Raw genomic sequence first — 16,461 nt, forward strand, 5'->3', positions numbered from 1 at the left:
ATTGGTGTTAACGAATGGAGGCATTATCACCTAGCCATTTAATGCAATCACATTTCCATATACTGTTTGAATAAATGCATATGAACTCATGGAATAGTCTTATACTGAAACAAACGGTTGATCACTGGTCTATGGCTCCTTGCAATAGAAAACTGATTTTGTCATATGGCACAAGTAGACAGGAGAAGATTGGAACCAGTTCTCATGCTTGCAAGCCAAGGATTTCCTTCCAGGGTAGATGAAGATGATATGCATATGAAGAACATGTGAACATAAGAAGTTCCTGGTGGATCAGGATGATGGCCTATCTAGTCCAGCATCCTAGTAGCTAACCAGATATCTGATAGTCAGTGTAGACATGAGATATAGGTGTGAGGGTGGGGCTGCAGTGGAGTGTATTTCTTCAGAATTCTATGCTCCTCTGATATTTTTAAGTGTATTTTTAAATGACCATGTTTGTACAGCAGTTAAATATGCTTGTACAGTGATTCATATATTTGCAGGGTGAAGCCTTGCGTGGTGAATTTGCAATCACCCATATGTATAAAGTTTCTAATGTTTGGTTAACCTCGGTTAACCCTGCAAGTGAAATCCAGTCCTGCCTTCCCAGTTGCACAATGCCTTCTGATCCAGCAGAGATGTCTACTAACATAAGAGAAGGAAAGGCGATTCTTGTCAAGTCCCCCTCCTGTTTCAGCTCCCTCTGTCTTCTGCAAAACTGGAGGGACCTTTCAGAACCATGTGGAAGGTGGTGTGCAGAAGAAGGGGAAATTCGAGATAATTGTTTCCCTTTCCCTTATGTTAGCTGATTCTTCAATTGGATCAAAAGTCATTCCATGAGCAGAATGGTGATGTTGGATTTCACCCTGTGCAACTTATTTCTAGCCCTGGCTCTCCTATCCTATAATGTTGCATTGAAAGGCAGCCTCTTCTAAACTTTATGGTGAGTTGGCAGTGGGTTGAGAGGGAAGAGGGCGATTTTGATAGATTTTATCAGCAACATTTGTTTTTTAAACATCAGCTTTTGCATTTCAGGAATACTCTGATATATTTATTTGCTTTAAAAACATATCAATATTTTTAAAAGTGTTATTTGAGAGAAAATATGTTTAAAAATAAATCTAAATATCTTAAATGCAAATTTTCATGCAGATTTTCTTTCCTTTCCTTTTAAAGTGCAGATTAATGTGGAAATGCAACAGAATGGGCTGATGGGTGGATATATGAATGCTGCATGTCCTAGAATCAGGCTGATTTGTCTGTTCCCTCTTCCATCTCATTTCCACAAGGATAGGTTTTTAACTTCCGTTTGTGGTTTTGAACAAACCACAGCTTCTCATATCTGAATGTGGGAATTTGCAGCTGGTTCACAAAACAAGATCTGAAATAGCAGTTTGAGCGTAGTTTGATTAAAGTATGGTTTGAACAAACCACAGTTTCCAGTGTTTGGACATGAAAAAGGAAGGGGTGGGGAGCAGAGTTGCACCTGCTCATTTGTGTAATGCTGCTAATGTTTTAGCATTATTCTGAGCTGAGCCAATATCAGGGTCACTTTTTGCTGTATAGAATGGGCACAGTCTACTCACTTTTAAGCCCCTTTGATTTCAGGAGGAAAGTTAAGAAGTGTGCTTAGCTCTTTCCCACTAAATCAATGTTGCTTAAAAGTGTTTAACTTCGGGCTGAATTGTGCTCGAAGTTTCCTCAGCTTTCCCTAATTAATTTCCATTCAGGAAATAGGTATTATCTGTGTGCTAAAATATACATAAGGAAGAACAACATGAAGGAACCGATTAACTCAGCAATGCCACCCACACCTGCATAACGTTCTTTAGACTGTGAGTATGAAGTACACTGTTTCTTGCGGAGAAAATAAAACAATCTGTTCTTTTTCATCCATCACACTCTCCTCGTTTGACTTCTTTTTGGTGTCTTTTCCCACCACCAGCCCTAGAGAAGTAAAAATAAACTTAATTTCAGATTGTAGTGCAATATAACCTCTGATATTTCAAAAGCATATAATCTATGTGCTGATTGCTCTTTGTTTCACTGCACGCCAATCTTCAAATTCCCTTGGTGTAAGACCTGCCCCCACCTGCTAGCTGCTATTATTATTTATATGGACTGGGGCTCTTTTTTCCTCCTCCCTTTGCATTAAAGCTGGCAGTGTTTATTCTGCGACCACAATATCAGCACCTGCTCTGCCATGGTGACAATTTTCTACCACCCCCACCTTGTCTGTCTTCCTATACAGCTGGTTCTAATTTCATTTGAGGCTTTCTCCCTCCTCTTCTCTCTCTCTCTCTCTCCCCCCCCCAACCCACAAACGATTCCTTTTCCAGATGAACAGTATGTACAGCCTGACAGCATCAGGTCTGTGAGTGTTGCCAGCAGAGAATTCTTCCCATCACACACACAACTGCACTTGCCATCATAGGCTCAGTGTGAAAGTATGTACTGTAGAATCATGCATTCACCCAAGTCCAGCCATTAACAGATGGCTGTACTTTATTTGTACTTGCGGCCTCGCATTGTGGCAGTTTGCCACAATGAGTGCAGGCCATCCTCTGCACAAACACACTTCCCTGTTTCTTTCCTTCCTCCTGTGCATACACACACTACACTTCCCATATCCTCAACCAGCTCTGCTCCACTACTAAGCAGGTGTAACTTCACCAAGTGATGGCAAAGGGCTGGATGGAACAAGCCTTCAATGTGAGCATCCTGACGAAGGAGAGGAGAAACAAAACTCAGTACATACCTATGAAGCTTTATCTACACACACGCAACCTGTGGTGCAGGCTCATGACGTGAGAGTGCATAATTTTAGCTGGAACACAGAGCAAGAATTGGATTCTCTTTCTACTTCAGGCTTTCGCACCCTGTGACCAACTAAGCTGAAGGCATCTCACAAGTCATATATAGAGCTCAAATTCCTGGTTTCCTTGCCTGCCTGGAACTGCAAAAGCAGGGTTTTCAGGCACCTGATGGTTCCGGACAATGGTTGTTGGACTGCATTTGGTTTGGTGGCAGGACAAATTGAACAGACATGTGTAACCCTGAAGAAGCAAGATCCTATTTGACAAGATCCAGTTGCCTTTTCCCACTCCTGGATTATTCTTGTTCCCCTGCGTTCTCCTGCGTTGCTTTAGCACTCGCTGTTTTTGTCTGGCATTCCCATCCTTGCCAACTTCTTTCATTCCAGATTCCTCCCTCCTCCATGTTTTCATCCTTTCTTTGCCCCCAGGCCTGATTTCTGACACCCCATCCCTGCTTTAAACTGCACTGCACTGCCAACTCATCCACTGGGAACTGGCAAAGAACTACCATATATTTTTGGGTCTGCTATGACTGAGCCTAGGGCTTGCTGATCAGAAGGTCGGCGGTTCGAATCCCTGTGACGGGGTGAGCTCCTGTTGCTTGGTCCCAGCTCCTGCCAACCTAGCAGTTCGAAAGCACGTCAAAATGCAAGTAGATAAATAGGAACCGCTACAGCGGGAAGGTAAACGGCGTTTCCATGTGCTGCTCTGGTTTGCCAGAAGCGGCTTTGTCATGCTGGCCACATGACCTGGAAGCTATACGCCGGCTCCCTCGGCCAATAATGCGAGATGAGCGCGCAACCCCAGAGTCGGTCACGACTGGACCTAATGGTCAGGGGTCCCTTTACCTTTACCTATGACTTATTAGAAGCTTTCTTCTTTCAGTTCCTGTCTCTAATTACTTTCTGATTGCCTGACCTTGGTGTTACTGATCAGTTGCCACTTAATTAGTCGATTCCTGTTCCTTATAGGGAGTGGACTATTAATTTTCTTGTTTCCTGTTGTTGTTGGTTTGAAACAGTTCCATTTTGTCCACACCCACATAAATTAATGAAAGAAACTCAGAGAGTAAGCACACACTCTGTGGGAATAAGAAATTTACTCCTGAAAATATCATACTGAATACTGATAGCATTTGCCAGTAATGTTGTGACTTTGCTGAATAGGAAGCAATTAAAGGCAGAGGCCACAAGATGAGATCTTCCCATTAAAGTTGTAGGAAAGCAGTGCCTTAGGAGAGCTAACAAGTTCTATTGTGGAAATCATCTTCCTCTCAAGCCCTGTACTCCCTGCTTTCACGGAGAAAAGGAAGCATTAAACTTGTGCCCTTGGATTGGGGAAAACCTTCTCAGATGCTACTGGTCTACAGCTTCCACCATCTCTGATCTTTGGTCATCCTGGCTCAGGCTGATGGGAGCTGGAGTCCAGCAACATCTGGAGGGTCATAGGTACTTCATCCCTGTTGAACACCATGATAAGAAGCAAAGGAGGATAGGACCCCTCTGCCTTTAATACTTGTGCAAAGCAGAGTTTCATCAGGGTCCAGTTTTCTCACTCCAGCTTCACATGCTGCACTGCCAGCAGCCAGATTTATTTCCTCTATGCAATTATGAAAGGTGTCAGAGCCCTGCCCTCCATTGCGTACGTGATCACCATTCGTGAGGAAAATGTGAGGATGTGAGAAGTGTGTGTGCTTTCTCACTGAGCAATGGCAATGGAACATCTCTTTTTCCTACACTCTATTCAAGTATTCAGAAATGTGTGCTGTTTCTCATATATGGAATTATTCAACTAAGAAGCGAGCAGAATGAGGTCTGCTTGGGCAATGGCACTTCCCATCTGCTTTGCTTCTTTTTTACTCTCCCCAAATCTGCTCTGGAGGTTTGAGAGAACCCAGAATGGGGTGAGAGGAAGGAGGAGAGTAGAGATCATTCAATTGAGCAAGCATAAATGCTTCGCTGACAGAACACTAAGGAATCAACTTCTGAGGAAAATCTAGCCAGAGCCGTAGGATCAGATCCAACATTGGCCATAATTGACTGTAACCGATCAGTCATATTTTGGGGCAAGGCTGGGGGTGGCGCAGAACGGAGCGCCTGTGAAGGGCCTCTAATCGCCCTTCTCACAGGAATAGCAGGGCTTGGATTACGTTTAACCGGCATCGCGCTGCAAAGCTAACAAAAGCAGCCACAAATTAAAGCCGATTAAAACTGCAAAAATTAAACTGTGCAACCAAGATGGCGCTCCTGCCAAATTAAAATGGCGCCTCAGTGAAGAAGGGCATGCCCACAAAATGACGCTCCCACCCAAAATGCCCGCCGCTACCCTTCGGGGCAGGGAATGACTCCCAGAACGTCCAGAAAAGGTGAGCAATAGAATGCCACCGGAGAGCAGCTAAAACGAGAGGGGAACTCTCTTTGTTCAGCCAAAAAGCATAAAATGGGAATACCCCAAGCTGCGGTTACCGCAAGCCCAAATGAATTAGCCAAAAGGCAAGCCTTGACACTGCAGCCGCAGTGAAAAAAGGGCCCTTAAAGCGGCAAAACAGGAACCTGCAAAGGGGGCAAAGGCCCCAGGGCCAAAAGGCCCTAACCGAATGGGGTGGGTGGGGTGGGAAGGACAAAAGGGGAATTTTTTTGCGGGGCTCAAATTAAAGAAATTAAACGGGAAAAGGGGTAAATTGAAACGATTCACTGTCTCGTCGCCGCAGACTGCTCTCCTTGTGGATCACTGTTTCCTTTGGGTCAGCAGCGGAGACAAGGTACTGTTCCGATGCACTGAGCCCGAAAGAGGAAGCTCAGGGACATGTGCAGTGGTTAAATAGTGGTCCCTCGATAGCTTTGACTGGCATCCCTCAAGCCCAATTGCTCCCAAGATTGAGGGACCACCAATAGGGTGTTGTGGCTGCTCCAATGTTCCCACCCACAACACAGGGTCTGGTTGTCAGGTCCCACCACAACATGTGCCCTCTTGTTAGGGAGGACCCGATTTCCAGGGAGTCTTCTTTTCTCATGAGATGGCCAGCTTCAGCTTCACTAGTAGCAAACATCTATTAAGGAAAGACTAACTTATCCTGATGACACACTCCTGTGGATGTAGTTTTAGGAAGGACAGAAGCAATCACTTCATATGTCAGACTCCACTTTCTGCAGGAATTAAATTACACAGATCTACGTCACAACTGACCCTAGGATGTGAATGATAATATTTGTCATTAATCATTCCTTCCTCAAAGTGACAAAAAACTTATCTTGCTTGTAATCTTCTTTGTTTAAAAATACATTTTCTGGTAGAAGGGTAAATAGATATTTCGTTTTGCATTTATGCTTCTTTTGTATGCAGGCAAATCCAGAATGGCTTTAATAGTAATTCAAGGACCCTTGGTGTGAGGAGCACTAGATTTTGTCAAGACATTTTTTTCTTTCTAGATTATATTACTAAAGTCTTAAAGAGTGTTGCCTGTCATCAAAATGCTGTCATTCCCAAAGTTTTCAGTTTTGACTCTGACTGTAATTATTTGTAATTATAATTATTTGAGGCAATGGTGGGGAACTTGAGGCCTGTGAGCTTCATGCAGTCCTCTAGGCCTGGCCCTCAGAACAAGCCCCACAACCTCTTCCCAGAACACACAACTCTCCAAAGTGTTCTTGCCTGGATGGAATGCAAGGAGGTCTTGTATCACTTTTCATAAACCGAATTTCAAGTAACACAGCATTAAACTCCATATAGACAAGACCCATTTGTGTTATATTGAAAGGGAAATGGTCAGAAATATAGGTCAGAGCTGCAAATTAAAACCAAATGTTGCAGGAGGGTGTGTCTTTATAGGAAATTGTCGGAGAAGTTAATTAGTTAGTTTCTTTTTCATAGTGCCCATTTAAGCCTTTACAGCTTGTAATCCACTTTCACGAGACTTTGAACAGATTGTTCAGCCAAGAAATAGGTGGATGAGTGGAGAGGGCAGTGTTTTTTTAAGTGTGATTCCATTACCCTTCAGGAATTCCTGGAAAACTGGCAAGCATATCTTTTCTGGACAGCTACTGCATTGGTGGACTGCCAGTTCCTGCAAATGAACTGCAACACACTCCCCATATTGTGCACCCGTGCTTTCAAATGTATTTAAAAAGCCATATAGTACCATAGTGCACTCAACTCCTCCCACTCCATGAGGATAGCTATTATTTACAGTGGTACCTCAACTTACGGACGACTCGACAACCGAATTTTTCGACTTACGAATGGGGCAAATGGCCGCATGCTTACGAATTTCTCGACATCCGAACGGAAACCACGGCGGTTTTTCCGACTTATGGATTTTTAGATGGGGTTGCTTCGACTTATGAATTTTTCCGTTTCCAATGCATTCCTATGGGAAATCGCGTTACCAATGGCGCTTTTCGACTTACGAATTTTTCAACCTACGAAGATGCCTTCGGAACGGATTACATTCGTAAGTCGAGGCACCACTGTAGTATTGTTGTTTATAATTTATTTGGCAGCATTGATATGCATGGCACTTCACCGGGACATGGCAGTGAACCCTCCTAGCATTATGCAGTCCATCTATATAGTTTGACTATGAATTTCACAACTCCAAGCCAATGATTTGTCAAAGGCACTCGCTTCCATCCTGCCAGCCTCTAAGCTGTTTTTTTTTGGGGGGGGGTCACTGTTTTAGGATCTACATAACATATATGCTACTCTGCAGCAGACAGCTGAGCAGAACACATTAGGAGCTGTTGAGATCAACTGAAATGCTAGTCAGGTGTTGACCCTGAATGATGAGCCATGATTCATTCCTTGCAGTTTAAATAACACTATTTTAATGGCACCTGTTTTGGGTATCTGTTGCAGTGCTCCCCCCACCAAGAAATGGCACTCTGGCATTCATAATTCCAAGTGCAGCTAGGTTTTTCTTTTCCTGCTGTGTTGATTCCATGACTAATCAAAAGAGGGTGGAAAGAGATATCAGTTTCAAATGTTTCATTTCTTTTTGAAGGAAACAAAATGATTTTACTAATACAAAACTCTAGATTTTATATATAGATTTATGCATGAATAGCCCATAGGAAATGATGGTTTCCTTTATTAGTCATAAGCTCTTTTTTAAGAAAATGCTTTTATTAAAGATTTTCTTGGGTTACAAAAGTACATACATTGCCTCTGCTTTCAGATCATAAATCCCTTTCTACAGCTCCGCTGTATTCGATGTGAGACATTAATGTTGTAGACAGTACAGTGGTACCTCGGTTTATGAACACAATTGGTTCCGGAAGTCTGTTCATAAACTGAAGCGTTCATAAACTGAAGCGAACTTTCCCATTGAAAGTAATGGAAAGTGAATTAATCCGTTCCAGACGGTCCGCGGAGTAAGCGTTCATAAACTGAAGCGAACTTTCCCATTGAAAGTAATGGAAAGTGGATTAATCCGTTCCAGACGGGTCCGCAGAGTACTTAAACTGAAGCGTTCATAAACTGAAGCATGGGTGTAATTGGTTCCGGAAGTCTGTTCATAAACTGAAGCGTTCATAAACTGAAGCAAACTTTCCCATTGAAAGTAATGGAAAGTGGATTAATCCGTTCCAGACGGGTCCGCAGAGTACTTAAACTGAAGCGTTCATAAACTGAAGCATGGGTGTAATTGGTTCTGGAAGTCTGTTCATAAACTGAAGCGTTCATAAACTGAAGCAAACTTTCCCATTGAAAGTAATGGAAAAAGAATTAATCCGTTCCAGATGGGTCCGTGGCGTTCATAAACCGAAAATTCATAAACCAAGGTGTTCATAAACCGAGGTTCCACTGTATAAGGTTGAGGGGAAGAGAGTGGGTTAGTAAAGTTTCATTCTTTTACATAGTATATGCACAGGTTTTTTGTGCCAGCATCACGTGGGTAGGTTCTCTTTCTGTTAATTTATTAGTTTTCATTGGCAGTGAGAGAGATTGGGGGGCCTTCGATTGACTGCAGAGAGTTTTGTTTGTGTGTGAGAGGGGTGGTGGTGGTTGGGTCAAATTAGCCATATCGATTCAAACGCTATCAGTGGGTTCATCTTGTTGTGTGATAAAGGGGAGCCACACTGGGGTGAAGGTGTCCTATTTTGTTTGCCCCTGTCCTAGTTTCAAACTGGAGATTTAACTTTCCTAGTATGGCTGTTTCCCATACAGGTGTGTGTGTGTGTGTGTGTGTGTGTGTGTGTGTGTAATTTGTTAAGTTTACTGAATAATAACCCCCTAAACCCTGATCTGCCATGTGGGGATGAGGAAGTAGCCACCAGGGGGTTCACTGCCAAGCAACCCACATACTGAAAGCACAGTACAGCACATGATACCAGTGGTGTTTGAAAACCAGCCTGTTTGGGGTGAGAGGTCTGAGCCATGACTCCCTGCTCTGCTCTGCCAGTCTAGAGCCTGGTGCAGGGAGTGGGGGGAAGGTGAATGATCACTGCCACCATCTTCTGCCCTCTCAGTTGCTGATTGCAGAGGCAGATTTCGGGCAGTGCGGGCGGTTCCCTCGTAAAGGGCACCGAGCCGAGGGTGCACCTTCCAGCCTTCTTCCCAGAGCTTAGGTAGTTAGGCGCTTGCTTTGGGAAGGATGAGGGCAAGCTCTAGGACCCTGCCCGAACCCTTGCATCTCCTTCCCAAAGCCAATTGCATTACCTGGCTTGGGGAAGGCAGCGTGAGAGCTGGGTGTGTGCATGCGTGCCAAATGTTGGCATCGCACAGGGTGGGTGCCAAATCACCAAGGTGCCGCTGATACAGTTGTGAATCCACTGCTCTCTGCTGCTACGGCTACAGTTTGTGTTGCTCTGCTGGTTTTTGTTATTTTTACATTCACAAAAAGCAATCAATAAACTCAACACAAACAGAAAGAACGAGAGAAGGAGCACATGTTCCAAAGTGCAAACTGGGGGACACACGCACATAGAAATAAAAGAGAGTGGATATGGCTCTACAGCAGGGATGGGGAAGGTGATGTCTTTGCTAGCAAAGAGATAACTCCATCTTTGAACTATGTGATTTACTGACTGGCACACTCCTGTGACAGCCCTCCAGATGTTGTTGAACTACCACTCCCATCAGCCCTAGCAAAGCACAACCAGTGGCCAGGCATGATGGGAGTGGTAGTTCAGCAACACTGTGAGACTAAATTGTCCCCACAACTATTTTACAGGAAGGAACAGAATATAAAATCTGAGGAATAATAGCCATGGCGGGGGGGGGGGGGGAACTGTGCAAGGAATGCTACAAACCATTTCAGACCTCGGAGTATTAATTTTTCTAATACATATAGAATTTGCCCTCTACAGTGAATAATATTCAAGCTCATCCATGCAAATTCTGAATGACAAGCCTAGGATCAGAATTCCTCCTCCTCCGTGTTTCGATGCCAGCATTATCCGCCAGAGGGCAACATTTTAATTTTTTAAAATCCACAGAACCTATCTTATCTTTCTTCTGAAAAAAGGAGTGGTAATTTTATTCATTACGATATATGTAACAAGGTTTGCTAAGAACAGCAAAACAACAACAACAACAACAAATATCTGAGGTTTTCCCCCACATCAGCATTGCAAATCAATGTAGTTAGTTTCGTATGTTGTTTTGTGCTCAGAATTAAGCATCATATAAGAGTACCGGCACCTCATTTTTTTAAAGTTTTTTTTTACTTGATATAATCATGAGTAATATGTTGCCAATGTTAATTAGAATATTTTTTATATAAAAGAACCTTCTAATAATATACAAAAAAATGTAGGTTTTGGTATGATGGAGAAACAAGTTTATTTTCTATATCTTACTTTTTCTTTATCAGGAAGGTTAATCTGAGCATCCAGAATCTTGTTAGATTTGACCTCACATTTGCTGGTTTGTTTATTAATTTATTATGCAGCCTTCCTTTCCACCATATGATGCTCAAGGCAGCTAGCAGCAAAAATATAAATAGTATAAAGCTGCAATAAAATAAAATAAGGCAGATAAAACGTCAATAAAAGTCAGCTTATGGTTGCAAATTGTCAACACTGGTTCAGAGGAAAGAGAATTTTCCAATAGTGTGGTGGCGATTTGCTAATCCCTGTGTGATGATCCTGATACTAATATTATGTGTGTACCCACCCGCAGAAACACACTCTTTTTGTGCAGGCAGAGTCTGGCTCAGTGGATTATTTTGAAATTCTCTGAGTTAGGTGAAGATGCTTTGTTCCCTCTCTCTCAAAGCTGGACAATAATTACAGAACTCTCCCATTTTCTCATTCTCTTTTCTGACTTCTAAATCCTCTGTGATTCAAGAGAGGATCAATCAAAAATGATTTCTTAAGCTATTCCATGAATCACTTTTCAGATTCTGATAAGCTCTTTTTTGAATCATTCTCTGGTTCATAAAAACAAAACAAAAAACTAATGAGACCAATTTAATTACCATACCAGCTGCTACTCCTTTTTTTTATTCTTCCTGTATAGTGCAGAAAAGAATTCAATGTTTTAAGTCCTTTCACCTGCATGTTGAAAACCCCACATATTTTAATATATGTATAAATTATAAAAGGTGACTAGTACCCCACATGTTTTGTTCTTGTCATCTGGAGATGTAAAGAGATTAACTGTGTGAGTGAAAAATCATGGTGCTTTATAAACATATTAGAGCAGCGGTTTGGAACTTCTGCTCCATGGGCCTAAACATGCCTGCCTAGATTTCCCAGTTTTGCCCATGAGGTAATCTTGGCACCAACAAAGCTCAAAGTTGGTGGCCAATTTCAAGACCACTGCTGTTCCTTCTGAGGAGCTTTTAATGTTTAAACTAGACTTGGACTGGATAGCCCAAGAGAACAAAGAAAGGCTGGCCATGAATCGGAAAGTAATGAAAATGGTAGTGGAGGAAGGATGGAGCCAATGTGTTCATCCACATTCTCCCCCAAATATATTTACAGTCACCTAATTGTGATGCCCGTATAGGGCTTTAATTACTATTTTGAATAAAGTAAAACCACTACTCCAAGTTGACAGCTATATTTTTATAGGTTCCTTTATTTTAAAACAATCCTTTCTTTCCCCTTTTTTCGCCGTTGTGTAATAATGTTTTTGATTAATGCTTATCTCCATTGACTGTGAGGGATTAAGGCTGCCTGACCAGCAGCTAAAGGAGATTACGAAGGCTAGGCTGCTAAATTCATCTTTAAGGAACAAGGAAGCTGGGAGGGAGAACGTCTTTCACACTTTTGTTTGGTGCTTCTTTTATTCCATAAAGATCGAGGGAGATTGAGCTCTTAATTCACCAAGGGTACTAGAATAGAAGAAGGCTAAGTTGTGATGTTTTTATTGTATTAAAAAGATATTGATGGAAGGGTGGTGGTTTTTTTGTTTAAAAATAAAAACTAATAATAGTGGATACTTATATTTATGGACCAATTCAAGACAGACATTGAGCACCAGTGAAAGGGTGTGTGTGGAAGGGGTGGCGGCGGAGATACCTTTATGATTTTTTTTAAAAAAATGTCACTCTTTTTCTGCAGTCTTTTCACTTTGCTAGGTGGAGAGGAGGGTATAAAACTGTCCAAGGCTTATTTTTGAGGCAAGGGTGGTACTTAACATACAGAATTAAACATTTCTTAAATGTGAAGCTAGTGTGGAATCTTTGGACAAAAAGAACGTTACTCATTATTAATATAAGCATTACTCAGGAAGAGGGGCTACACTCCCCCAGTACCCAATTGTTATGGATATGCCTAACTTGATACATGTGAGTATGCTTATGTTTAGGGAAGATGATATTAGTTTCATAACTTTATAACTTTTAGTTTTATGGCCATAATGATATACTCATGTTAAAAGTTGCACCCTTTAAAAAAAAAATACCTTGACATCTTGTCCCAACTTGGAATATGAATGTTGAACTCCTAGATCTATGTAAGTCAAGCAACACATAGACCTTTCAACGGGGTATAAATAATAAAATTATTGTTATGATGATTATAAGTAGAGGGAGGCACTGACAATATGGTAGGAATGTAGCCACACATTTATTTATTTATTACTTTTACCTGTAACTGCACATTTTCTCTCATGGTCCTCCTTAAGCATGAATATATTTTTGAAAATTGCTCTTCTATTTTTAAATGAAAGTCCACATTAATTTAAAGAGAAGGTGCCAGGCTCTCTGTTCTGTAACTGGATTTTGATTTGTGTTTGATGGTTCACGCTCAAACCATTTGATTGGTTAACAGCCACATAACATTTACATCTAATCATTTGAATAAAAATTGAACTATGTTAAGAGCAAATGAATGGCATTTCAAAATAAAACATTGAGATTTGGTGTGTGCATGCATATGCTGATCAGCGATTCTTTGACTATTCTTGCAGGCCATGGAAAGTGTGACTGTGGAAAGTGCAAATGTGAGGACGGTTGGTATGGTGATGCCTGCCAGTACCCAACAACCTGTAACCTTACGCGGAAGAAAAGTAATGAAATGTGCAAGAATTCACAAGATAACATCTGCTCAAATGCAGGTGAGGTTTAATTTTGCTTTGTTTTGATGGATGGACGCAGGGGTAAACAGGAGATGCTTGGGTGATCTGTTATGTGAGTTTGAATTACAGTGGATGCTCGGGTTGTGAATGTGATCTGTGCAGCAGGCACGTTCGCAACCCGCAGCCCCGCATTTGCGCACGCATGGGTTGCAATTCGGTGCTTATGCACAAAATGAGATTTTGCACTTTTACGCATGCAAAAATCTGGGTACTTCTGGGTTTGCGCAGTGCGCAATCCAAAAAAATGCAACCTGAAGGGTCTGTAACCCGAGGTATGACTGTATAAGGATTAACTCAAAGAGGGGTTTAAAGGAAAGATGCAAGAACTGGAATATTTTGAGAATCCAGAATAAATGAATAGCACGAAGAATTAATTCCCAGTGAACATGCACAGTAGGTTGGATGCAGCTGAAATTGCACTGATACTTTGCATTGTTGCAAATAAATCTGGGCCGGTTGGAATTTCTGTGTTGTATCAGAGCTATATTCTTTGTAGAGTTAGTGCTGATCCAGATTTGTTTATTAGACTGTAGAAAAAGTGATGTCTGGTGGGGTATTAAACCTATTGTGGAGGTTTGGAATGAAATGTCCAGCCACAAAGAGCCACAAAGTTCTACAAACAATGACCCAGGCTTACCTTGAGACCACTAGGTCCTTGTGCACCTGTGACAATGTCATTGGGGGCATTACTTATTTATTTATTTATACCCCGCCCATCTGACTGGGTTTCCCCCGCCACTCTGGGCGGCTTCCAACAAATACCAAAATACATTAAAATATCACAGATTAAAAACTTCCCTAAACAGGGCTGCCTTTAGGTGTTTTCTGAATGTCAGGTAGTTGTTTATCTCCTTGACCTCCGATGGAAGGGCATTCCACAGGGCCAGCGCCACTACCAAGAAGGCCCTCTGCCTGGTTCCCTGTAGCTTTGCTTCTCGCAGTGAGGGAACCACCAGAAGGCCCTTGGCGCTGGATCTCAGTGTCCGGGCTGAACAATGGGGGTGGAGACGTTCCTCCAAGTATATAGGACCAAGGCCGTTTAGGGCTTTAAAGGTCAGCACCAACACTTTGAATTGTGCTCCGAAACGTACTGGGAGCCAATGTAGGTCTCTTAGTCATGATGGCCCTTAGTCTTGTAATGCTCCTTTTGACATGTATGTGGCTCTCAATACCACGGCCACCCCTCACATGTCTTAGAGTGGAGCGTCCAACTCCATTTAGAGGGCTCTACTCTAGCACATCCCATTGTTATAAATGAAATAAATAATAATTTAATATCTTGCAGACATGGATAAGGCCATGAAATAATGCTGCATTCCAAGGGATTAGAATAGATTGCCTTTGCCATTCCTTCTTGCACTCTGACTTATCCATGTTGTCTTTGTTTTTGGTTCTAACAGGAACTTGTCATTGTGGCCGATGTAAATGTGACAATTTAGAAGGGAATGGATTGATCCATGGTAAATATTGTGAGTGTGATGACCGAGAATGCATAGATGAAGAAACAGGAGAGATGTGTACAGGTAAGTGTATTTATGGAGATGGAGAATTATTGCAAGTGTTAATCAGATAATATTGATGTGGCATTTGGGAGAAGTTTTTGCATGAAAGGGCTGCACTCCAACACTTATCCATGATGACTGCATTCCATCAAAGCCACTGTTTTCAATGGGATTTAACCAAAAGTACTTATAGGTGGATTGGAGCCCAGGTAGTGAATTCTGAAGCTAAGCTCTACCATTTTTCTGTTGCCGAAGGAGGCACAAGCTTTCAATTTTTATTTTGTTTGCAGAGTTTCTGCCACATGGAGAAACTTTTTGATAGTAGCAGTGGTTGTGAATAATAAAGAGCAGGAGCCTTGTAAGTCAGGTGTAAGGTTAGGAGTTACAGAGAATAGAGGGGGTATGATGTTGCTTTAGGCCAATAGGTAGCATGAATATTACTCTGCTGAAGCAACTTGAGGGTTTCAACAGTGAAAATTAGTATCTTGGTAGGCTCCAGTCCACATATCATGACAGTATGAACACTTACTACATTCCCTGTGGCCATTATTTCGAAGAGGTTTACAGCTGCAGAAGACTCAGCAGAAAGCAGCAACAGTCCAGTCCAGTCCATTCCTTTGCTAGCAGGAGTAATTTCTCTTATTACAATAAATGGGATTTCACACAGTCTTAAATCATGGGAGTGCAGGATAGTGTAGGATTGGGCTTTTTTTTCTGCTGATACTTTGGTACATTTGCCTCAAGAACAAAATTTGAGAAGGAGATAAATTCATTGCCAATAAATAGATAGTTACCAGAAAAGAGTAAAAAGGGAAAACAGACTAGGTTATTAAGAGAGTAATTCTCTACTTGAATTATGCCGGAGGGAAAGAACGGTGTCCTCTACACACCCGATCTAATAGTAGAGGTGGAAACACACAGCTTGAAAAACTCTCCAAATAGCAGAAAAATACTCAACATGCTCCTAATATGCCTGGAAACACCACCAGCCGCCTCAGGTTGAGTTGGTGAGACACCCACATGGCGGGGAGCCACTCTATGCAGGCTGAACTGGGTGTGTGTCTATCACTGACTCACCCAATTTTTAAAAAATGCGTTGCATAAAGTAAAATTTACATAGTTTCATCTCTTAATATCTGTTGCATGCTTAGGGAGTCTGAAGAGCTTTGCAAAGAAGACAGAACTTCTCCCTCCTTTGCACTCTGCTAGACTTGGCTGTATCTTAATAACAATAATAAAAATTCTGAACAAATATACTCTTACGCATGCTCAGCCATCTACATTTATGATTTTCTGTAAAAATGTTCTTAAGTGTCCATGTGACAATCCAGACTCTCCCTCTCCCCCAGCATTAACCAGTGTTGCTGCTTAGGTGTAGGCTGGCATTTATTGCAAGTTTCAGAAGAATATTAGGAGATTGTGGTAATGACTTTATTGTATATAGACTCATTCATCAGAAGTAAAGCAGCCCCTCCAGAATGCTAGAAAACAATGAAATGATGCTGAGATTTCTGCAGAGGTTATTACGAGACCAAGAATAAAATTGCTCCCGTCTGTGGTGGCTATTAGTTTTATGAATCCTCATTCAAAATATTCTTTAAAATGAACTGAACAATATA

General features: G+C 41.8%; 1 protein-coding gene across 3 annotated transcripts in view; it reads left to right on the forward strand.

The window, feature by feature from the left end:
• ITGBL1 (integrin subunit beta like 1) overlaps positions 1-16,461 on the forward strand; it is a 119,993-nt gene that overhangs the window by 34,829 nt on the left and 68,703 nt on the right. For all 3 annotated transcript variants that reach the window (XM_088667556.1, XM_088667557.1, XM_035114702.3), the window contains exons 3-4: positions 13,173-13,319; positions 14,741-14,863. In XM_088667556.1, coding sequence (XP_088523682.1) covers positions 13,173-13,319; positions 14,741-14,863 — 270 coding nt within the window. The remainder of the gene's footprint in view (positions 1-13,172; positions 13,320-14,740; positions 14,864-16,461) is intronic.

Source organism: Zootoca vivipara, chromosome 4 (genome assembly GCF_965207765.1).
Source record: "Zootoca vivipara chromosome 4, rZooViv2.hap1.1, whole genome shotgun sequence".
Classification (NCBI taxonomy): domain Eukaryota; kingdom Metazoa; phylum Chordata; class Lepidosauria; order Squamata; family Lacertidae; genus Zootoca; species Zootoca vivipara.